Source organism: Mauremys reevesii, linkage group 11 (assembly GCF_016161935.1).
Source record: "Mauremys reevesii isolate NIE-2019 linkage group 11, ASM1616193v1, whole genome shotgun sequence".
NCBI classification, from domain to species: Eukaryota; Metazoa; Chordata; order Testudines; family Geoemydidae; genus Mauremys; species Mauremys reevesii.
In genome coordinates, this window is record NC_052633.1 from 57198259 (window position 1) to 57223715 (window position 25457).

The 25457-nt window shown below is 38.3% G+C and overlaps 1 protein-coding gene across 1 annotated transcript in view; it reads left to right on the forward strand.

Annotated features, from left to right (window-relative positions):
- Positions 1-10969, forward strand: part of LRP1B (LDL receptor related protein 1B) — a 1239928-nt gene extending 1228959 nt beyond the window's left edge. The window contains exons 89-92 of the mRNA XM_039494476.1: positions 1177-1267; positions 4311-4455; positions 5555-5653; positions 9352-10969. Coding sequence (XP_039350410.1) covers positions 1177-1267; positions 4311-4455; positions 5555-5653; positions 9352-9492 — 476 coding nt within the window. The 3' untranslated portion in view covers positions 9493-10969. The remainder of the gene's footprint in view (positions 1-1176; positions 1268-4310; positions 4456-5554; positions 5654-9351) is intronic.
- The last annotated feature ends 14488 nt before the right edge of the window (positions 10970-25457 follow it).

Sequence of the window (25457 nt, forward strand, 5' to 3'; positions counted from 1 at the left end):
AGGACTAATCCCCAACTATATTTTTTTTTGCCCCAGATCCCTAAATGCCCCTCCCCCAAGGATTGGGCCTTTAACCCTGGGTTTAGCAGGCCAATGCTCAAACCATTGAGCTATCCTTCCTCCCTCATGATGTGTACTGCAGGGTAGATTCACTCACCAGCTTCCCACAAACTAAATATTCACATAGACAAGCCCTTAAACTGAAGAAATGATCTGCAGTGTTTTCAGTATGTGGGTGACACCCAGTTTTACATCTCTGTTACAACCAATCCAGCTGGAGCAGTGGAACAAATTGTCCACCATTTAAATGAGCAACTAGCTGACTGCAACTTAGTCTAGACAGCACAAATAATGAAGAATTGGTAGAACTTATATTAGCACCTCTTACTGAGGGAGCGCATATGCCATTGTAAAACAGTTGCTCAACTCTGATGTGGTGTTAGATCCTACATTGCTCATGGAAGCCAAGGTAGTAGCTGCCTGGGAAGATGAGTGTAACCTTTTCTCTCCAATGTGTACCTTGCCACAATTATCCATGCCTTTGTCTCCCAAGATTAGATTGCTGTAATGCCATTTTCTTGGGGACCATACAGAAGCTGAAGCTAGTGCAGAATGGTCCCCAAGAAATACATTGAATTAATGCTCTGTGATCTACCCTGGCTTTCAATAATCTTCCAGGTAGAATTCAAGGGCATAATGGGAAGTTCTTTGTTGATATTGTGATTTTTAATATATGGGAGAGCTACTCAGAGAACTTTAGCATTTTTACAAATATAAGCAAAATATATTGCCTATAATATTTTAATTTTGTATATGGGATGTGTTGAAATTTTAAAGAAAATGTGTGACCTTCACAATGGGAGTGCATAAAGTATAATAGTAGGCTTGAAGGGATACTTTCATTACAACAGTATCTGTAATCCAAAAGTGTTTATAACAACTTTTTCGTTGTTTGCTAAATAGCAAGCACAGAGTTTTGAAATGCAGGTATCGTGGATGAAAACATTCAGAATATATGTAAAACCTATGTTGCTGTTTTCATTGTCAATATTTAACCTTCCAATCACTGTCCTCTTAAACTAAACTATACCTTTTAGTTTTGTTTTTAGCAACTTTACCTGGTCTGGAAATTGTTAGACTTAAACTAGTGTATTCAACATTATTTCTTTGCTGCAGGAAGCATTGCAATCATTGTTCCTCTTGTTCTCTTGGTGACTTTGATCACTACTCTGGTAATTGGTCTACTTCTTTGTAAAAGAAAACGAAGGTAAGTAATTTCATATTACTGTGCTTAAATTATGTGTGGACTAAAAAAGAAAAATTAGAAATGGGGAGAAATATTTTATATTTACAATATTTTTAAAATATTTACAAATATTTTAATGTCTAGAAGCTGTCTCACAAACATCAGACACTTACCTCATAAAAATGTGCTAGGTGCTGCACAGAAACATCGGAATATACAATTCCTTACCCAGAGGCCTTATAGTCTGTGAGCCCAATCCTGCAAGGACTCTACACAAGTGAATAATTGTACTCACATAATTAGTCTCATTAACTCCTATGTATTTTGGTCTAATTTTGGTTGTTGGGTTTAGTGTGTGAGTGCTGGCTGGTGCTGGTGGCCTGTGATATACAGAGGTCAGACTAGACGATCTGGTAGTCACTTCTGGCCTTAAACTCTCGGAGTGAACAGAATTACTCATGTGTAAATGTTTGCAGGATCAGGCCCGAAAGAACTTTCTTCTAAATATAGCTTACTCTAATTCACTTACATTTGATTAATATTGTGATTTTACATAATACGTTATAGTGGAAGTGTAATCAACTTAAAAAATATAATAGAATGTGTTAACATACTAGAAATTTAAACATTCACAAACTCATCCTTAGCCCAGGTAACATTAATAGCTATATATTTTTCCCCAAAACGGAACATAAAATTCTTGTTGAGTATTTTCAAATGTAAATCCTAGAGACTAGACACATTCCCTATAACAGGAACACATATGTGGATGAAAAGTTAAGAATCAAACTTAAATGAAATTGCCCTTTCTAATAAACCACGTGTTTTTGCAAAGGTTACGTCTTCATTTTTTACAATGGTTTATTTCTGGTTTGCACCTCATGTCAAAAGATTTTCAGATTTAGATGCTTTTGTATATTTGGACAATATCAGGCCTTTTCCTCGTCAACAAAACTTACATAGCAGATAGTCCTGACAGAGAGCTGTAAAGAAATAAATATTTACAAATAGTATCTTCTAAGCTGGATAACATAAATCTCTGTGTGTGAAACAATCAGAATTATCTGCTAGAAATCAATCTACTTCATGTAAAATAATAAAAATCCATATTTTCTTTTTATATCACCTATACCTTGTTTCATATTTTTCTTAACACTTAAAACATTAATGTAATATGAAAGATAAAAATGAAAGTATTGTACACATTAATCAGCGGAGAACAGTAAGCCAGTATATGATTGTTTACCTAATTCATATGAAGATGTACCTGTTGACCACCTTACAACTTTCTCTTAATAGACTGATTTGAATCCTTTTTCTTTCAATTTTGAATCCTTTTTCTTTCAATTTTATGTTTGTGGGTTTAAAATTTCATTAGCACTCACAAGAAAATAATTGAACTCTAAAACAAATTATTCTTTTTATCATCATATATTATATGCCTGTTTTAAAGGATCCAGTATTTAGTAAGATGGTGCAAATATAGGCAGTTAAATATAGGCCCACTCTTAAGCCCACATTTTCAAATGTGGACGTTGATTTAATTTCTCAGATTGAGACACCTTGGGCCTATTTTTCAGAAGTGTTGCTCTGCCATAACTCTACCTGAAAACAATAAGTGGTTCAAACGCTCAGCGTCTTTCAAAATCAGAGCCTACATTCTCAAACTGGGCATCCGAAAATTGAAGGGCCAAAATCAGGGACCACTTTTGAAAATTTGGGACTCTGCCTGTAACTTCTGTGATCTATCTTATGATGAGCTGAGGTACGATGAGAAGCATGAAAGCAACTATTCTAAAATATAGGATAGAAATGAATTGAAATGCATAGCTATCTAATGATTTGTATGGCATCAATCACTGTAAGTGTTTAGGCTAGACCCCAGCGTTTAAATAGCAATAGAGAAACTGGTTTGGCTAAAGTTAATACCTTAAAACCTCTTCTTAATTTAATTTTTTTATTTGAAAATGTTTGCTTAACTTTTCTTCCCTGTTGAAAAGAGACCTAAAAGTCTTCAGAGACGCTATTATTTAACAGCTAAACAGTACAATAAGATACATGTTTTAAAAATCTTCCTGGAAGTGGATTTTTCTGTTCCACTATGTTTTGGGGAAATAGAAAGACACTCTCACATGTCAGCTTGGATTTAAGATAATGAAGTGTTTTCTTAACTTAGAAAAGATAACAACCATTACCAGCCCCTAAGTCCCATTCCCATTGTTCTGTCACAATTCAGTAGAGTCTTCTGTCTAAAAATGACATCTCTAAACCAGGGCTTTCAACCCCTGCAGCTAAAAAATCACTCACTTATTTCCTTACCAACGAAAATAATTGGATTCACCCATGGGAGAACCTCAGATCTGTACTCAATTTTAAAGATGTTCCCCCAGATATAAACCAATTTAAAAGTTAAGCCTGCCGTCTCTCACTTTGCACCTGTGTTTGGGATACTCGAGCGAAGCTTTTCAATAACTAACAATAGGGACTCCAGCCAGTTGAGTTTTGACAGACACATAACTTCCATAATGAAGCCATAGCTTAGTTATTCCCAAGGTAAGTGCACCTGGAGCTGCCACCAAATAGGCAAGCAGATGACCCCGCTAACTCTACCAGCAAAGATAGAAACATTATCACTCCTCCTGTGTTCCTCAGAGTCAAAAGCAGAGGAAACTCTGCACTGATGGACTCTGCCTTCTTTTAACCACTGAAAAAATCTTGTAATGAATTTATGAAGCTTTCCCTGGGAACTAGGGTGAATTTGACCATACTGAAGGGGAACGTCATGGCCACAACCAATAGCCTCGTGCATTGCATGAATCCACACTACAAACCCACTTAGAAGGGTAGTAACAGGCCACTTCCCCAACGTGCCCCAGCTGCACAGGTGCTCAAAGTGCCACTTTGTTTGGAGCGAAAATTTCACCGTCCCCTTGATTTCCTGATAGGCCCTCAGGGCAAGGCTCCGTTATTTTTCTGAGATACTTAGCTGTTAAATAATATTCGTGGTAGGTATCATCCTTGGAGTGACTTGAAAATCCTAGTTCCCTTTGTTTATGTATTCTAGGACAAAAACTATCCGAAGACAACCAATGATAAATGGAGGAATCAATGTAGAAATTGGTAATCCATCATACAATATGTATGAGGTGGGCCATGATCACAATGAAGGGGGATTTTTAGATCCAGATTTCACAGTAAATCCAGAAAAGGTAACATTGTTTTTACAATGGCAAAATAGGGTTTATTTTATGTGTTGTAATGTATAGCTTTAAATCTAATTAGTGTGATTTTTCTCTCAAATGAAGACTTATTTATAATGGCATGTATTTTGGTTTGTCTATTCACTCTGTATGGTGAACATGAGTCAAGTAAAGTTTATTTAGTGAAAACATTATAGATATTATGCATTTACTGTTTTGCACCCCAATATTTGTTGATGGATATTCTTTTGCGGTGATCTGCTTTTTTCTAGATGTTAAACTAAAACTGAACTGTAAATTGAGAGAGGCTATATCATAGACCCTCTTGACAAAACTGCAGTACAAGATCATTATTAAAATCTTCTTTATCTAAATTCCAGATGTTTTGTGGACCTACTGATGGTACACTATATTATGTATTTTCTAGCTCTTATGCTTTGCAAATGTCAAGATGTTGCATTTGTAAATCTGAGCCTAATTTGGTGAAAATCATGCTTACTTCCAAAAACATAAGCCATTCAGAGGCCTGGTAGAATAGATGTACTACATCAAAAAAGAACATTGTCATTTTACTCTCTGTTATGTTATTTCTAGGAGCACTGCTCTTCAATGGTAGAGCTTCTGAGGGATGTGACACTGGATGGACAGGGTAATGGTGCAATAACTTTCTTAGAGCTATCAGTAGTCAGATGCATCCTATGGGGCAGCTATCATACTGTGGCACATTTGACAAAGCAATAACTGGCTTACTGTTAGCTCTATGAATGTCACCACATTGTCACCCAGTCAATGTGCAGCATACCACAGGGAAGCTGAATATAAAGTATATATTAGGCAAGTTGCTTTTATGCAAGTTGAATAACTGTATCATGACTGATTGTTAAGCCTGAATGTAATATTTGACAGAAAATGCTGTGCTGATCTTGTGCTGCATAAGAATCATCCAAACTAAAGCAAGCTTGTAGTTAAAGTTTTAAAGGCAATTTTTATTGTAGAAGACCAGTTGTTGTTTTTAATCAGAGCACTGCTTATTAAACAATATGTCAACCTGCAAATGGAAAATTCATTATTATTAGCACAAAAACTAAAATATTCTGTTTATACGCAGGCCAGGTATATAGGGGGAGGGTCCACTGCATTCAAGCTTCCCCACACAGCACCGCCAATCTACCTAAACTCTGATTTGAAAGGACCACTAACTGCAGGGGTGAGAAATGATAATTCACTTCCCATGCTCATTCCATCACATCCCCTCTCTGAGCAAATTTGCACATTATGTTAGAATAGCACCATTTTTGTTCATGTTTTTCATTAGTAAGAAATTATTTACAAGCAGAAATAAAATTTCTATTTGTTATTACAGGTGCCTCTACATATATATTTCATCTTTACTTGTCATGATAGCATGATCTAAAATGTAAAATTGAAAATATATTGCTTTATTTTAAAAACATAAGTAAGTTATACCTTTTGTAAAGCTATATAAAAATGAAACCAAACACATAAACATACCAAATAGTAATAGGCATTTAATGCAACTTATCACAGTGAAATAAGATTCAAAAGTAAATGAAATCCTGTCCTACTATTTTAAGGGGAAATTGATATGCATTCACTTGAACAATTTCTGTAAATCTTTACAAGTTATTAATGGATTGTTTAAATTTCAATCAAGTTTATTGCAAATGACAACTAAGTTAACAAAATATTTAGCTTTGTTTCAATAAACCAGAGTTTGTATATAATATAGCACAATATCTTTAAAAGATTATTACAAAATTTAAAACAATTAAAAGAGAGGGACATTCATATGCTTGATTCACCTTCATATAAAAAAATATATGTGTTCATCCTCATCTCATTTGCATTACTGTATGATTGTAATGTGTTTTTGATGTAACTGAAATTCAATTTATTTGGTCTGCTTTAAAAAACACAATATTGTCCAGAGGAGGCAACATGCCTCATGGATAGGAGAACAAGAGTATAATTCCAGCCCTGAGTTTGACTGAAATTACTTTAGTCAAATCACTCAAACCACTTTACTTTTCTGTACGTCACTTTTCTCCACTGCATAATAATAATATTTACCTCATACAGGTATTAAGGTATTGTTTATACTGTACTTTGATATTTCCAGAAGAGACAATATAAATGCTAAGTATGATTCTTATTTTATTTGTGGTATTGGCAATCAAATGAAAATTCCTATCAATTTAAACAAAAACTACATTTCTGTGTCATCTGGAACTCCTGTAGTCATTACTGGGGAAGTGAAGATCTCTGGTCACTGGGGTTGCACAGGTATAATTGAAGGTAGAATTTGCCCCTAGAAATTACTGCAGCAGCTGGTAATATCTTTATGTTCCATTCATATAGAAGTAGGAGTTTTTTGTTTTGTTTTGTTCTTTTCAATGTGACTTACCTCTTTCTGTGTGACAGGGAAGTGTAGAACACTAGACAGTCAGATAGTTATTTGTAATGGCAGGATAAGCAGCTCCTGGCTAATCTAAGTTACTATGATTGCTGCAGTGAGCCAGGCCATGGGAAATCATGGCTTCTTATTTGACTAGGGGGAACAGAGAAATGAGGATTTTAAACCTTTGCTCTTTCTTGTTGGGCAAAAGGGCAGTGAAGCAAGCTAAGTAATACGAGTCTAGGTGCTACAGACAACAGGAAACATTGTGATCTGCGAGGAATTAGGCACCCTTCCCAGTGACTCTATATATAAAGTTGAGAAATCAGATGGGATAGCAAAGGCCTCTGTTGAGATAATTGAGCCATAATGGGTCATAAAAGAGGAAGTTCACACCCACATCTTACACACTTTCATATTTGTAGTGGTAGTTCAGTATTTGTATCATGTATTCTTTGTATTTCCGGAGCACCTAGGAGCTTTAGTCATGGACCAGGACCTCACTGTGCTAGGTGCTGTACAAACATAGAACAAAAAGCTGGTCCTTGCCTCCAGGAGCCTACCATCTAAGTAAAAGACAAAAGATATCGGCTACAGATGGCTGGGGGAGTACAAGGCAAAAATGAGACAATATTGGTGATAGGGAATGGTCACAGCACACAAGCAGCCTGACCGCTGTCAAGCTGTTTATAGGCATCATGGCAAAGGAGTGTTTTGAGGAGAGATTTGAAGCTAGATAATGAGTAGACTTGGCAGAATTAGATTTTGTAAAAAACAAACAAACAATAATTCAGCAGATCAATTTTTTAAGCTTTTTTAGTTTTATCCATTTAGTTGCCAAAAGTATGGGGTTTTAAGCATTTTTCCTATTTTTATCAATTTACATTTTCACAGTTGTGAGAAAGTATAAGGGGGCTTTTGGACAATTATTATTTAATGGCAATAAAATCTGTGATTCAAAAAGTTAAAGCTTTATAACCATTACAACATAAATATTCAACATCACAGATCAAAATACTCTAAGTAAATATCCTTAAATCAAACTCCAGTAAGTTTTCAAGCAGCACTTTTCTTAGTTTGCCCATCTGTAATTTTCAGTGATCTATGGAAATATTTTTATCTGTTTATGCATGTATGGTGACAACATTTGCCAACATTTACCAATAAAAATCTAACCCTTCCAAGCCTAACACTGTGGTAGTTTTGCAGATATTTATAGGCACTGCCTCCCATGCAGGAGCGATAGCCTGTGAGAAAGCACAAAGGTGCTTGTTTGAAAACATAGCATGTATATTTAAGTGCTTTGCAGAATAGGGATGGACTTAAGCACATGTTTAAGTCCCATTGACCTGGACTTTGGTTCAGTCCATAAACTAGCAAAATTATTGATATTGAGAAAATACTTTTATATTTACAGATACTACAATAACAGTTATGATCTCTTATTTAAATTACAATATGATTAGCAAATTTGGTCAAATTGTACTGTATATTTGGTTTTTCAAAATGTGGTCAGGCAGTATATGGAGTCTGTTGGTTACAGATTGTCTGGCTGTACTGAAAGAAGGACAGGAGACATTTGACATGGGTTTAATCAAGCCGCAATTTTATTATAAGGTATCTGGGACTACCCGGCAGATAAAAGTGTACAGTGCAGGTAACCCCATATTTATTCCGTAATTACCCATGGGGCTTTCACCAGCTCCCTCTCTTTTCCATTCAGGTCTCTCCAGCAAATCTTACCAGATACTCCCCTCATAGGAGGGTTAAAGTGGGCTATAAGAATGGGGGTTTGGCTCCCTGCCGTACCAATCATCAGAGTCCCCACCGCCTCCCATTCATTCCCTTAAGGAACACCTCTTTTTAAGTCCTATTCCAAGCCATTTATCCGGTCACTGTATGGAGTACCTGCACTGGACATCCGCCACATGGAAGCACCAGCAAGTAGAGGTGCCTAGCTAGCCATATCCTCCTCCCCTTGTGGAATTACTCTTTCATGCCTGCTTTTCCCTACCCGGACCAGAGGAAGGGGGAATTACTCCCTTTCCCAATTTCTTACTCTTCTGTTTCCACGTGGAGCAATGCTGTGCTGAAGTACTGTGTTCCCTCCTGCTTCATCCTGCTTCATGTAAAAGGCAGGCTTCAGGCACAGAGCTGCCCTATTTAAACCCTGCAGCAGCAGTTTTCATCTCTCCCTTCCCCCCCTCACTCCTCCAGCCATAAAGCACAGTTCCCTTCATTTGGCCTGCCAGCCAAATACCCACCCCCATTTCCCTTCTTTCCCCCGCCCCCCTTAAAGGTGCAGGGTGGTCATTCCTACAGATCTTAACTCCCTGGTAAGATTTACAGAAGCCCAGGTAAACATTAAACATGTTCCATTATGCTTTTATGTATGCGTGTTCTCCCTTTGTTTTAACAATACAATTTTCATTTTAAAAAAATAGTTGTTAATCTAAATCACATACTGCATATTTATCTTTTTTCCACAGCCAACAAATTACTCCAATCCAGTGTACGCAAAGATATATATGGATGGGCAAAACTGTCGAAACTCATTAGCAAGTGTTGATGAAAGAAAAGAACTCCTTCCAAAGAAAATAGATATTGGGATAAGGGAGACTGTGGCATAATCCTCTGTTACCTTTTATACTCTGTATAAATGTATAAAATATAAGGATTACTTTTCTATGTACCCAACAGTATTATAATTGTTTTGGCATCAGCATTACCTCTGTTTTTTTTTGTTTGGTTGATTGTTTTCTGGGTTTTTCTTTTGCTGATGACTTTTGACTGACCATTTGTAAGGTATTTTTATGAAAAAGAAACTGCACTACAGTACAATTTACAACAATGCTGCTGATACACCTTTGAATTTGTTAAAATTAAAAACAACATTTGTTTGTAGTGTGAATATGAGCAATCTATTTTGTATGAACTCTTTTGGTTCTACTTAATCAATGAAGATGATATCTGCACCTTTTGATTATATAGTCTGAAAGCTGTAGTACAGTGTGTAATTTTGTTTGTTTTAAATGGTGAAAGAATGATTGAATGGTCTACTCTCTTTGTGCCCATTAGAATTTCACTCCAGATCCTGTTAAAAGTAGATCACTTTTCTTCACAAATCAAATATAACTTGCTTTTAAATTTAGTGTTAGGGTGCCAAGAAGTAAACAAGACTACAGAATCAAAACATCTAATGATCTGCATGAACACAAATGAGTGTTTCAGAAATTCAGTGATTGTACATGAAATATTAAACATATATACCATGTAAACAACCTTGTATTTAGTAAAACCTTATAGACCATAGTAGAAATACATCTTGAAAGTTGAAAGACCTTACTTGCTGTGGGACAAGGCCTATGAACTCCAGCAGTCCTGTAGTACAGTAGCCACCCTAGAGCACAAGAGGGCATTGCCTACACATGTATTATATGTTTATTCACTCAATCACATGCAATATTTGTGGATGATCAATCCCTTATCACACACCAAGCAGTAGAACAAAAATAAAATGTAAGCACACACATTGATAACAGTATTCTGATTTACCCAGTAAGAAAAAAAAATCATCCTTGCAGTTTATACTAATGATGATAGTCTATGATACCGCCGATCAATATTATATATTACTGAAAAGTATTTTAGACCGATTGTGAATTAATTTTAATACTTTTGGGTTAAATGTCAAAACCCCGTTATCAAAAGTGGAGAGTATCAATGTAATTGGTTTCCAGTACTTTCTCTGGTACTGGTTTATTTTATGTAGTTGTGAAGAATAAAAAAAAAAAAAAAATCCACTCGCCTTTTTGAATTTTGACAGAAATAAGTAGTACGATTTCTTTAAGTTGTAAAAAGAACTGAAATATTTTATACATAACTTTAAAGGCACAAAATACTTATGTACACACATACTGTGGAGGGGTTTTTGTTCCTCTGCTAAACATGATTGACTTTTACCTGTCATAATATATTAACCTAACAGATTAAATATGTTTGTGGTTGCTCTTTATTCCCTTTGTACAAGTATTATAAAAAAATAACTGCTGTTTTATAAAAGATTTTTGTTGTACTATGTGCATGCATACTACCTATTTCTAAACTTTGCCATATTGAGGCCTTTATAAACTCTTGATTTATGTAATACTAGTGCAGGTTTGCTTGGAACAATGTTATGCATATCATAAACTTTTTCAGGTTCTTGTTTAAGTACATTTTTTAAATTGAACAGTATTTTTCATTTTGGTTATAATAGTCATTTTGCCTATGTTTCTACAATGAAGTGTGAAATACTTTATAAAAAAATTGTTGACTGACTTATTTAAATGAAGTTCTACATATTTAATTCATTGTGTTGGGTAATTTTTAAAGTTAGGACATACAATTCTATAGGCAATATAGTAACCAAAAGGAAAGGAAATTAAAGGGAAGTAAGAAAATATATTATACAGAAAGTAAAATGGTTAAATTCAGTTAAAAAAGCCAGACAGTTTCTGCTCATTATAAAACCTCTATCTTAAAGGTTCTGCAATGGTGCATAAGTGTTAATAACTCAGAAGGCGTGTGTCCATATATTTTATTTCATTGAACATTTTAAACCCTACTTTTTCTTTTATAGAATCATTGAAGAAATATGTATATTCAGGTAACATTTAAGATGTGTAAATATCATCCGGTGAATGTCAGTAAGCAAAAAATTTCTGATAAATATCAGTCTAAAGTGCTCAGTCCTGCTCCTATTATAGTCAATGGGACCAGGATTTGGCCCTAGACTTTTGCATCAGTGCTTCTGCTGTGGAACATGAGCTGCTGTTTCCATAGATGTGATTGCTAGTCTTAACGAGAGGCAGACTCAACCAAATTTCTATTGGTGGGTGTCCATGTAACATAAATTTGAAAGTGAAAACATCTCTCTAATAGTGATCATATTCAACTTAGCCGATAGAGTACCCAATGTTTCTGCACATAATGAGACAGATTCTGATCTTGTTTACACCACTATAAAATAGTAAGTTTATTCACTTCATGAGGGATGCCTACTCAGTTGGCTTTAGTTGATATTCCAGATTTATTCTGTTGTAACGCAAATCAGAATTTGCCCTTGTGCCTGGAAGAAAGACTTTAAACCAGATCCTCAGCTAAGAGCAGAGTGGCAAAGATGGATGTAGACTACCTTTACATCCTCTTGAGTTTGGGGCCAGCTGCATCTTAATGCAACTTAGAACAATTTCAGGAATTTTCCAAGTTGTATCCGGCTGTAACAAATCGCAATGGGACTTGTCAGCCACCATAGATCACCAGAGTGCAGTGGCACCCCAGTCATGCCCCCTGCTAAACCCTCAGGGTCACCTTGGGATTCCCTTTGCAGAAGTGAAATCCCTAAATTTTCCAGCTGCCAAAGCAGCTCAGGATATAGGCATGGCAGGCAAAGGGATGAGAATGTTGCTCATAGCGTATATATTAATCCACACTAAAATCATTTGGTCTATATATTTATTGGGGCAGGAAATTATTTTTAGTATTGGATGTTACCAAAACGTATTCTTAAAATCTCCACATTCATTTTGCTAAGCCCTGACTGTTATTAAATGCGTCTGTGAGACATAACTACTGATTCTGTGCATCATGCATATGATTTTAGGAGCTTTTACTATATGTGATTCATGACAGAAAATGAGAAATTGTATTGTACCAGCAACTAGCAAATTTTAAGGCAAATATTTACTATCCATTTGCAATGAAGTGTAAGGAACTACAAAATATACACAAGTGGTGGGAGATGGAATCAAGTTATATACACATTCAAGAACTATGCCATTGGTAAGAGGGAACTGGATGGCAAATACATCCGCTCTATCCTTTATACACTCAGCTATACCAAGAGGGCTGTACCCAAGGACACACCTTTTCAAAAGAATTCCAATCTCTGGTGCCTGGGGTGCATGCACATAAGTGGAATTAATGTTAAACACTTGAAGAAGAACTACATGTTTCATGTTACAGCGCAGCACCAAACTTATTCTGTAGCTTATAACATAAAAATAAACAGGAGTTAAAAGAGCATGCTACCTATTTGTACTTAGTTCTCATCTAACTCCCTAGGGACTTCAGAGGTTACAGTGAAAGAGACAATGGCACCCTCAAAACTCTGAGGGAGACTCCTGGTGAAATACTGGCCCTGTTGGATCCAGTGACAAAACTCTCACTGACTTCAACTGGGCCAGGATTTCACCCATTATCTTTGCTTATAGCTATACTTCAGGGGTCGGCAACCTTTCAGAAGTGGTGTGCCGAGTCTTCATTTATTCACTCGAATTTAAGGTTTCACGTGCCAGTAATACATTTTAATGTTTTTAGAAGATCTCTTTCTATAAGTCTATAGTATATAACTAAATTACTGTTGTATGTAAAGTAAATAAGGTTTTTAAAATGTTTAAGAAACTTCATTAAAATTAAATTAAAATGCAGAGCCCCCCGGACCGGTAGCCAGGACCCGGGCAGTGTGAGTGCCGCTGAAAATCAGCTCACGTGCCACCTTCTGCACACGTGCCATAGGTTGCCTTCCCCTGCTATACTTCAATTTGAATTTTTCATTCTCTTGGTGAGGCTTAACTACGATGGTGTTGCTGAGAGATGTATTAACAGGATTCTAACACACAATTGTATTCTATCCTCATCCGGTGGCTGTCAGTGAATACAGTGCATATTTGGGTTGTACTCAACTTTTTGAGCTCCCTTCTGGTCCACATATGTTTCCGTTGATAGGAATTATTATCATTTTATTATTTAAATCCTCAAATAATTTCTTTAATTTTGCAATAGTTTTAAATACATTTTTGGTGATTTTTTTTAACTTTTGGTCAACTGCAGATCTGGAATGATAAATGCCTTGTCAAATATTTATGCTATGGATTTCACACTACTTTTGAGTCAGTTTTTTGGAGAACATTTTGACAATTATGTCCCAGCTCTCATAGTGCCAGAGGGGTGATTGGTAGTCTAAAGATGCAATGTCTCTGCCTGTCTTTCAGAATATGATTGTCTGATTTTTGACTAGGCACTTGAAAATTACTTACAACCAGAATGTTTTTTAAAAGCAAAGCACAATTTTAGTTTACATTTTGTGTTAGTATGAAAATTAATATTTAAGTGATTGTAGGTTGATTATTCTGAAGAAATCTAGCTATTCTGATCTTCTTTAGAGTCCTAGGAGTCAAAACAATTTGTACTTCTTGTATTTTCTTTGATAGCACTTCCATTTGATTAGTTATTCTGTCGCCCTTTGCTTTATCTTGTTTCATGTACTGAAGGGAGTTAACTTTTTTTTATTTTTTTCATGGACAAGAATAAAATACAACATTTCAAAAGCTGCTTCATTTAAGCCTTCTTTGACTTACAACACCCTCTGTTTTATTTGACAATGAGGTTATTCTACTTGAAATTAAAATATTAATGTAGCTTTCAGTCATGTGTACTAAAACATCTTTATAAATATTTGAAAATAAGCTGTTCAATGGTCTCTGCAAGACAGGAGGCTGGCCTATGACAGCCAATTAATTATCACAATCAAAGGAACGCTAGACAAAGTACCCTCACCATTAATTTGAAGGCTAATTAAAATTTGTGTCCCATAAACGTCACTTGACTCCCAGTTATGATTAAATAGGCGAGGTCATTAGAACACCACAAGTGGTAGAGCTGAAAGCGATCTCCTAGTATAGCAACAACAGATAAAGCGTGTTGTCATGCTTTGAAGGGCTGGACGGGAAATATGGATTAAAGTTCATCGTTCCCACTGTGAAGTGTGAAGGACTGACAGGACACCAACAATTTTCTGGCCTCACTGCTATATATTTAGTGCAGCACTTGACTCAGTGCTTCCAAGATTGAAACTCACTGGACTGTTAAAGTTGCACATGGGCCCTGTGTAAACATCATCTGCACAAGTTTAAGAATATCTGTCAAACTGCATAACTGCTCTAATCATGTACTATGCAGTGTTGTTGTAGATGTGAGGTAATAGCTTGTAGTGGACTTGGTGAGCGACACGGGCTTTTGTGCTTACACAGAGCGACCTGAAGAAGAGCTCTGTATAAACTCAAAAGCTTGTCTCTTTCACCAGTAGACGTTGGTCCGATAAAAGATTTTACCTCACGCACCTTGTCTCTCATCATGTGCTGTTACTTGTTATAAATTAATGACCACCATAGGAGTGAAAAATTTACCATATCTCTGAGTAGTCCTGATTGGGTTAATCCAATCTGGTCATCTGTGATTGGATTTTCTCAAGGAAAACAACTACTAATTATGTGGCAAAAAAACTTTTTTTCTCTCTTGCCAATCTGAATTTTCATGTTTTTGACCTGTTAGAAGAGTTTTGTTTATCCAAAAGCAGTAATTTCAAAGATGAACAAAATGATCTTGGAAGTATGGTATCCTAGAGTTTACATAAATTCTGCTTTAAAAATAGGATTGGGTTATTTTCAAGAACATTAAATTAAAATGTATAATTATTTTTAAAAAATCCCTTGAAAACTGAGTACATTAATAAAGCAAGAAAAGAAGCATATGTCTGTCATAAACACATTTTGAAATAGTAAAATATCAAATGTGGTCACACTTTCAATTTTAAAAAATTAGGAATTATACCGTCATTCTTAAATTACTGCATCTGACAAATACATTGTGACAATCTTAAGATTGATACAAGATCTAAGTGTTTATCATTTCTCTTTTTTGTTGAAATCACTGCTGTAAGCATGCTTTCATGATGTGTCATTCTCTGTACGCATTATAAGCTCTTTGACTAGCACCAGACATTAAAATAATAATGTCCAGTACTGGGAGTTAAGGTATTTATTACATTATCCTTTCCCTGTCAATTCTAACTGACTGCACAGTTCACTTTTTTACAGATTGCCTGGACTGTAAAGGAAGAGACATGCCCAGCCTATTAAATTTCATTATATATATATGGAATTAGAGCATAGTCTTCTCATTCTTGACCTCATTCAATGTGACAGGAAGCATTTGTGTTCATCCAAAGACTATAATCAGCGCTCCGGACTGAAGCAGAACCATTGCCTTTCTAACTTCTATTCAACATTTCCTTATCTATGTGGCAAGGTACTCACCTGTACATCTCAATTGCAGCTCACTATAGAACAGGACTTGGGCATGTTTAAACAAGCAGGAAATATTTGTTGCCATGGCTATAACAAGCTGAATCAAGTATGACTACAGACATGTTTGTTGTGAACTTCTCTTGTTTCGTACTTTAAAATCTTTTCATACTTTTAAACTGAGCTGGTATTGTGGATCAGCAAGCTTTGAACTCATTGTTTTAGCATATATGCAGTGTGTCTCTGGTGGCATGTGACCAGGATTCATCACCAAATTTGGTCCGCTGGTTGGATCATTTGAATTGTGTTCTCATGCAACAGATCAAATACACCCTCATTGCAGGCAGAAGGCTGTGAAACCCAGAAGAGGGAATTATTTAACTAAAAGTAATAGACTGAAACTGATAACTTAGACTACCTAAGTATTACCTAAGTCTAGGTCCTCCTCTATGCTGATGCACAACACAGGGGAATGTGCTAATGGCAGCATATCTCCATTGGATGATCTGCTGCCATCCGGGCGGGGCCAGTGGAGCTACAAGCTGCTGTCTCTACACAGTCTGGGGCTTACATCTCTGCAGATCTCCAAAATCCTTACAGACTCCAAAATCCACAGATCCCCTAACCACTCTCACCAGAGAGGACAGGGAAGCCCGCACAACATTTTTGTTTCTCTTTAGCCTCTTTAGGCATACGAGGGACCTACCATGGAAGGTAACAGGGTGATGAATAATACCCAGTGTGAGTTTTGACACAAACAATTATGCCAAACCAACCTAATTTCCTTTGTTGACAGGATTACTGGCCTTGTGAAATTCAAGATTTTAAAAAATTCTATGGACATGAAATGGACTAAAATGAACCATGAATTTGGTAGGGCCATGCATATGAGGAAAGGCTAAAAAAAAACCTGAATGTGTTTAGACTTGAGAAAAGAAGACTGAGCAAAGGGGGGGCTTCAGTCTTCACAATTTACCAAGTGTAATAGATTTGCCGTCACTGGACATTTTTAAAGCAAGATTGCATGTTTTTTTTCTAAAACACATGATTTAGTTCGAACAGGAATTAATTCAGGGAAATCCTACAGCCTGATTCTAGTCTTTTGACAGTCTCATATGAAAGTCTCATAACCAAACTAGGGAAATGTGGTCTAGATTACGCTACGGTAAGGTGGGCACACAACTAATTGGAGAACCATCCTCAAGGAGTACTTGTCAATTGTTCCTTGGCAAACTGGGAGGCTGGATCTGGCAGGCTCCTGCAGGGATCTGTCCTGGGTCAGATACTATTTCATTAATGACTTCAATAATTAGATAAAGAGTGTGCTTATAAAATTTGCAGATGATGCCAAGATGAGAGGGGTTACCAGCATGTTGGAGGACAGGATTAGGATTCAAAATGACCTTTATTAAGTGGAGAATGATTCTGAAATCAACAAGATGAAAGTCATTAAAGACAAGCGCAAAGTACTACACTTAGGGCCTGGCTACACTTGCAGATGTAGAGCACTTTGAGTTAAACCAGCCTTCATAGAGCGACATAGGGAAAGCGCTACAATCTGTCCACGCTGACAGCTGCAGTGTGGCCACATTAGCAGCTCTTGCAATGGCCACAGAGAGCAGTGCATTGTGGTAGCTATCCCAGCATGCAAGTGGCTGCAACATGCTTTTCAAATGAGGGGGGTGGGGTGGAGTGTGACAGGGAGTGTGTTGTGTATATGTGGGGGGAGAGCGAGTGGGTTTTTGGGAGGCTGAGAGCAGGTCAGCATGCTGTCTTGTAAGTTCAGACAGCAACAGATTTCCCCTCCTCCCACCTCTCTCACACACAGCATTCCTCAATAATGGTTGCTTTGTCTCTGAGCAGATAAGCATGCGGGTTGTCAGAACCGGAGCTTTCAAAGGGCATATTGGCATGCCTGCAGTAATTCCAAAACAATGACAAGAGTGGCCACTTGACTTAAGGGGATTATGGGATGTTTCCGGAGGCTGATCAGAGCGCAGTAATGCAACACCTCGTTCATACTGACGCCCAGGTGTTTCAGCCAATGTGCACCAAGTGTTCATCTTCTCGCCAAGGTGGAGTACCAGGAGTGCTCTAGCCCTGGAGTCAGAGTGCTCTATGTGACTTGCCAGCGTGGATGGGTAGTGAGCTAGGGCGCCCGGGGCTGCTTTAATGCGCTCTAACTCTCAAGTGTAGCCAAGCCCTTAGAGAAAAAGAATCAAATGCAAATATACAAAATGGGGACTAATTGGCCAGGCGGCAATACTATGGAAAAGGAGCTGGAGGTTCTAATGAATCAAAAATTGAGTTTGAGCCAACAATGTGATGCAGTTTCAAAAAAAAGCTAAACTCATTCTGGGCTGTATTAAGAGGAGTGTTATATGTAAGATGCAGGAGTTAATTGTTCCTCTCAGCACTGATGACAACCCCAAGGGGGCCACTGTGTCCAATTTTGGGCACCACACTTTAGGAAAGACATGGACAAAGCTGAGAGGAAAGTAACAAAAATGAGAAAATGTTTAGAAACCCTGACAAATGAGTAGGGTCATACTAAATTCACGGCTGTGAAAAAACGCATCACAGACTGTGAAATCTGGTTTTTTGTGTCCTTTTACCCTCTACTATTGGCATCATTTCTCACACTGAGAGGGCCTAACCTAAAAGGGGGTTGCAAGGTTATTGTAGGGGGATCACAGTATTGCCACCCTTATTTCTTCACTGCCTTGAGAACTTGGCACACGGCCAGCAGCCACCGCTGGCTAGCCGCCCAGCTCTGAAGGCAGGTCAGAAGTAAGGGTGCCAGTACCACAACCCTTCCTATAATAGCGCTTTTAATGTTTATATTTTGCTGGTTTTAAATACATATTCATGCTTTGCTACAAAACTGTAAAATTTAAGATTTAAATATCTGAAACCATGAAATTCAAGATTTCTAAAATGCTATGAGTGTGAAATTTACTAAAAGGAACCGTGAATTTGGTAGGGCCATGCATATGAGGAAAGGTTAAAAAAATGGAACCTGTTTAGACTTGAGAAAAGAAGATTGAGAAGGCGCAGGAGTCAGGGGTTGGGTTGGTGTTCAAAATTTGCCAAGTGTTGTGGTGGATTCTCAATCACTGGACATTTTGAAAGCAAGATTGCATTTTTTCCCCTAAATGATATGCTCTAGTTCAAACAGGAATTAATTCAGGGAAATTCTATAGCTTTTGTGATGCAGGAGGTCAGACTAGATGATTTAGTTGGTGTTGGTCCTGCTTTGAGCAGGGGATTGGACTAGATGACCTCCTGAGGTCTCGTCCAACCCTAATCTTCTATGATTCTATGAACACAGTGGTCCCTTCTGGGTTTATGATCTACAATATTTTTTTTGTAGAAGCACTTGAGACATCTCTAATTAATTGAAATCTGTCTAACAAATGTAATGTTCATTAGCTAATCAAAGCATTACTAGTAGCATTTATTTTCCATTTTTTTTTATTTTGAAGAAGGATGCCATTGCACTGACTAGCAGAAATTATGATGTTAAAATAAAAGACACATGCTTTACATACATAGCGGTCTGTTATCAATTTAAAGCTAATGGACAACATTATTCAATGCTGAGCCCTAACTATGTGTGAGATTGAACTATCTGATGATAATTACAGAATCAGAAAAAAAGGCTATGGGCTGCATTTGTAGTTCCCGAGATGAATAACTCCATTAGCTATTTAATGTTAATGACTGAGCCTAATAAATATAACACTCAGACAAAACTGTCTTTAAAAGAATATTCAGGTTGTGAATTGAACCCACAAATTTATGGAAGCTTGCAGTTAAGCCAAAAACCAGCTACAGAGCACGGTTACAATAGCTAACCTTAGGAGCCTACCCTGAAGGGCTTAGATAATGGAGGTTTGATACATCTGCAGATTCACATTATAACCCTTGAGAAAAATGATCTATTTTACGCAGCGTAGCAATCTGGAAGGTCATTGAGTAACAAGCAATTCTCAGCATCAATAAACTGTGAAATGTGTTTGCTTTTTAAAAAAATAATTAATTACAGTTGGTATTTTGAAGCTGATGTAATATTGGCCACCTTGAAGAAAAGTGACATTTGTGCTACTGCCCATATTGATGGAGACCAAGGTGCCGTTACCATTAGCTCCAGAGACCTAGGTCTAAGGCCATACCTGACTCAGGGTCCTGAAGCAGTAGCACAAGAGAACCAGTTCCAAAAGGGATGTTTCTTTCTTCTCCCAGATCATGGTTCAGCTGGTTGACATTTCTTTCACATCTCCTACTGTAGGGAGCTTTTTTCAGTTTGTTCTCAGCATGCAAGCTCCTCTTCTCCCAAATGCTGGCAGTGCCAGAAGAGATTAGCAAGGAGGTCACATGAGATGACTGGGAACTGAACTGGTATATTCAACATAATTCAAGGAAAGGGCATAAATTGTAACCACGCACTCTATTAAGGGGATGAGCCTCTAAATGTTACAATTGTGTAAAATGTTCGGTCTCCCACTCATAGCAGCAGTGACCAGAAACACCCTATTTCCCTTCAGCTGATCAGCAGCTGATTAAGCTCGATTTTCTCCACGCCTCACACCTGCTGTCCACATTCCCATACATCCCCAGCTGCTTCTTCAGTCTCCCCCTTGCTCCTCACGCTCCCCTAATCTCGTCACAGTTTCCAAACGATAGAGTACAGAGGGAAGCCATCTTGACTGAAGACAACCTGTGACCTCAGTCCCTTTGCAAGTAATGGGAGAGAGCTGCCATTTTGGGTAAGGGCAAATGTTTGCAAAATAGCCATTGGGAAATCAGGAGAACCATTAAAAAGAGCAATATACATTTGTGAGAGCAGGTTTTCCAAAGAACAGGTAGGGAAATAGGAGAGCGGGCAAATGAAAAATATGGATACACAGTAATTTATTTCTTAATGATATGGCTTATAATAAAATATCTCTATATGTAAAATATCTCCCTCCTTCCACACACTTAACTCTTTTTCCAGAACAATGTGCCCCACTACACAAGCCTTTCCCCACTAGCCTCATTCACCAACCCCAGTCTTCCTGAAAACATTCCATGCTCCTCCAGATAGCCACCCACCTCCCTCAGCACAGCCTCTCCTCCACATCAACCAGTGCATAGGTGACGCCTGCCTTAGGGATGCTTGGAATCTGCTCGGACCTTCTGCTTTTTGAATCATCATGTGGGATTCCAGGATCCAAACAGTAAAATGCTGCATGTTCCAATGACATTACAGGGAGATGGAGACTATGAAGGCCATCACTAAGCCATGTGTCCCTCTGATCTGCTGTCTCCTAGTGCTGTTTCTGGAAGCCAGACATCTAACCCCAAAACAAGAAAATGTCTTTCTCTGTATGAGACACAATATTTTATGTTGCCAATGCTTTGGGCTTGTGTGCTGTAGATACATGCACAAGGCATTAAAGGGGCTCATACACGCGTTGTCCCATCATGGAAACAGGATTTGCATTTTAGTTACTCCACCCTGAGGCCATTGTCTTAATGGGAAATTAGTACACTTGTAACCTACGCTTTAGAAAGTCTCTGAAAGCATTCCAATCTTACATGAAGTATAAAATGTTTTCAGAAAGCTGAAAAATGATTGTCTATGAGTAATATACTTGATATACGAAATAGTGATATTTGTGATGTGTAACTAGGAACATGGTAATGAAAAGTACTACTCATAGGACCAAACAGTTTTGTTCATACAAACACAAATATGGAGTTTTAATGTAATCTACTTGAGCATTTTATCACCATGCTTTTGGCTGATTAAATCAGTTTGTTATGCTCTTTGATGTAAAATCCTACCTTCACTCACTCAAAACATCTAATGTGAGCTGGGGCGGGGGTGGGGGGAGGTTGGGTCAGTGTTCAAAATGAGTGCCAGTAGAAATTAGAGAGCACTTAGAAATCTGCCTAGCAAATCTGCTGCTTCATGCCAGTTTTTTTTAGGTTCACTGTGCCGTCAGGGCACATAAAAGTTTAAGGAAGTTTACTGCTGAAGGCAGTAGTATCATTTCCGTTCATAATTCTACAGGAGAGTAAGAACTCCACTTTGTGATGGTCTACCCCTTCATTAGCCTTATACAAAAGGGAACAGCAGAAATGATCTCCAAAAGGAAGTTTACAGGTTATCAGCAGCACATAGAGTGAAATACTGGAAACCACTTCCCAAATTTTCCCTGCAAGAATAGTAATTGAAGTGCCTTCACTTCCCAACATTTCTGATCATTAACAGCTTGCTCTGATCAGGTGTTTCCTAACTTCGGACCAGTTCTGACCACCTTATTTAGGAAAAATTCTCATAGACTTCAATGGATATTTTAAATGGCTAAGAACTGCAGTATTTGACATAATTACATGTGGGGGAGGGGAGCGTGGAATATAGTTTTTGGAAGCCAACAGGAATTAAGTAATCTGGAGTACTTCACCTAATGCAGCATTCCAGTGTAGCCCCCGAATTTGACATCCTGTATGTACCCCAGAATTTGACAGTACTGCCAGCTGAAACCCAAACATTACAGAGCTAGGGATAATCTTAGGCCCTGAGAGGCAAGGCCATGTAGCTGCATGTTTGCAGCTCTGCTATCAGCATGGGAGGATGGGATAAGAAGTGCATGTATTGTGAGACTAGAAGAAATGTTTGGATGGCCAACTTTGGTTTTAAGCACCTCTGACACTTTTAACATGTACGTTTTATTGTTATGACTAGAAATGTTTTGATAAGAGATAATGGGTAGTTTTGCTGCAATTAGGAGAATTGGTGACAAATTGGGGGGGTACTGTGGTGACTCACTACGAGTCACTATAGGTTACGTGCTTTGTTTGAAGCTAGCTATGTAAGATTAGGTGAAAAAATTTGCTTTGGAGCAGGGCAAGGATCTGGCATATAAGCTCTCCAACAGACAAACCAAAGGAGGGGAGCCAGTGAAGTCTGGCCGCTGACACCTTAAAACTATCGCTTAATTTTAGGTAAATATAATTGTTTTGAGATGCTCTAAACTTACTACGACTCTGTGTGTGTCTGTGTGTGTGTGCGCGCACATGCTTGGGAGCTAATTAAAAAGTAGTTTTAGGTGAAAGCACTCTTGCTTGTATCAATCATTTGTCAGATGGATGAGCTGTGTCCTCATCGATTTATTCATGACACCGCTTGGAGAGAAACAATAAAGTTAACACTGCGTTGGGCTCTGAAAACCATGGGTAACACTGGGGTCTATCATAAATTATATGTCTATGTGAGTTACCAATAAAAATAATGCATCTCATAGTCTTGTTATTGAAACTTATTCTGAGTTGCTGCTTTTTTCTGTACCACTCTCAAACCCAACATGAACATTAAAATTAGGGCCAGAAGTACTTTAAACAGGGCCACCCAGAGGATTCAGGGGGCCTGGGACAAAGCAATTTTGAGGGCCTCGTCTATAAAAAAAAGTTGCAATACCATAGAATGCTATATTCTCATGGGGGCCCCTGCAGGGCCGGGGGCAAATGGCCCCACTTGCCCCCCCCCTCCGGGCAGCCCTGACTTTAAATGGTTACAAAGTTTGGAGTAGGGCGACCAGATGAGAGACGTGAAATATCGGCGGGGGGGGGGGGGGCGGAGCAACAACAACAACAACAAAATCCAGCAGCAGAGGAAAAATAAAAAATAAAAGCAAAAAAAAAAAGAAAACCAAGAGCCACTGGAAAAATTGGTGGGGGCTGAGCACCCACCAGCAGCTCCCCGCCCCCCCTGCACCAGCTCACCTCGCTCTGCCTCCACCTCCCCAGCTGCCACATCCTGCTTCTCCCCACTCCCTCCAGGACTTGCACGGCCATACAGCTGATTAGCACAAGCCTGGGAGGGAGGGGGGAGGAGGAAGAATGCGGCGTGCTTGAGGAAGAGGTGGGGCCAGGGCGGGGATTTGGGGAGGGAGCCAATGGGGGAGGGAGGGAGGGGCGGTGTCGGGGCTGGGGCAGAGTTGGGGGGGGGGGGCTGTGCGCCGGAGGGCAAAATATCGGGACAATTCGTTTCCCGACTGCTGTTCAGTTGGGACGCGGGACAAACAAGTAAATAGTGGGACAGTCCCGATAAAATCGGGAGGTCTGGCCACCCTAGTTTGGAGCAGCTGCTAGAAGTTTGGCTCCCTAGTTGAAGCTATCAAAAAAATGTTCAAATCTACCCCACTCACTGTTATTTGCCTCCCATTCTACTCCCTCAATTCTCCCAGAATGGCTACATCTCCTTCTTCTCCTTAAGTGCCCTGAATTGATCTGTGACTTCTGGCCATTCCCTAGGAATAATTAGCTCTGTAGAGAACCCCGAGTGGCCTATAACTACAACTTCCTTCATTCCTTTACACTTTTCTTTCCAGCCCTCAACAGGCATTTAACATTGGCTGCCATCTAGACAGTTCTTAGTAGCCTTTGTAGTTTCTTCTTGGCAGAGTTTAATTTTTTAATGTCATATAGTCTGTAACGTCCCTTGTCTCATATACAATATGCATGGGCAGCTAGCACTGTTAAGACATGTAGGCAGGCTCAGATAATGAAGGAAAATACCTAGCCAAAGCTTAAATAATTGAATTTTTATTCAGTGTTTGGGCTGAAGCTGGTTCCTATTTTTTTGGTCCAAACTCTGACCACCCTTCCTATTTAAAAATGTTCTAAACCCGAGAGCCCAGTTAATTGCATTAATGTGAACTACGTCTATGTTCAGCAATAGGGTAATGTATCTTAAAGACACAGTTCATAGCATAGTGGGTTATTTATGCTTAATGAACCCGGCAAATTAAAATGTTAGAGATCACTCATGGCCCGCTATATATTTTTATTGACCTGTTAAAATGTATAGTAAATTCCTGTACTGAGGACTAAAGGCAGCAGGAGTTTGTGGTTAATGACATATTGTGAAATACACTTTGCATATAATGCGCCTTTTAAAACTATATTGTATTTTTCCTTTGGTTCAGAAAAATAACACAGTGGCAGGGAACATCAGTTTTATGCATATATATGTTGTCTTTCTAGCCCATACCCAGGAAGCTGATATCTTGGGATTCAGTGAAAGCTGTTCAGCTTCTGTAAGAAAAAAAAAACCTGTCCAAGTCTTTCTGCACACTAATTAATTTTTCAGCCTTTGCATGACCTTTCTAGGTGTAAAAAACAAGTGAAGTTTTTAATTAATTTGGCTTTTCCTGGGACATTTCTGTAAAGACATGACATTTTTCTTAAATATTTTTATCAACCTTAGGTTGGAGATACATGATGATCCAATGAGTAGGGCACTAAAATAGGGCTTGGGAGACCTGGGTTCAAGATTCTCATCCAGGGATTGGCAATCTTTAGCACACAACCTGCCAGGGTAAGCCAGGCCTGTTTGTTTACCTGCCGCGTTCGGCTGATCGCGGCTCCCACTGGCCGCGGTTCGCCATCCCAGGCCAATGGAGGCTGTGGGAAGTGGC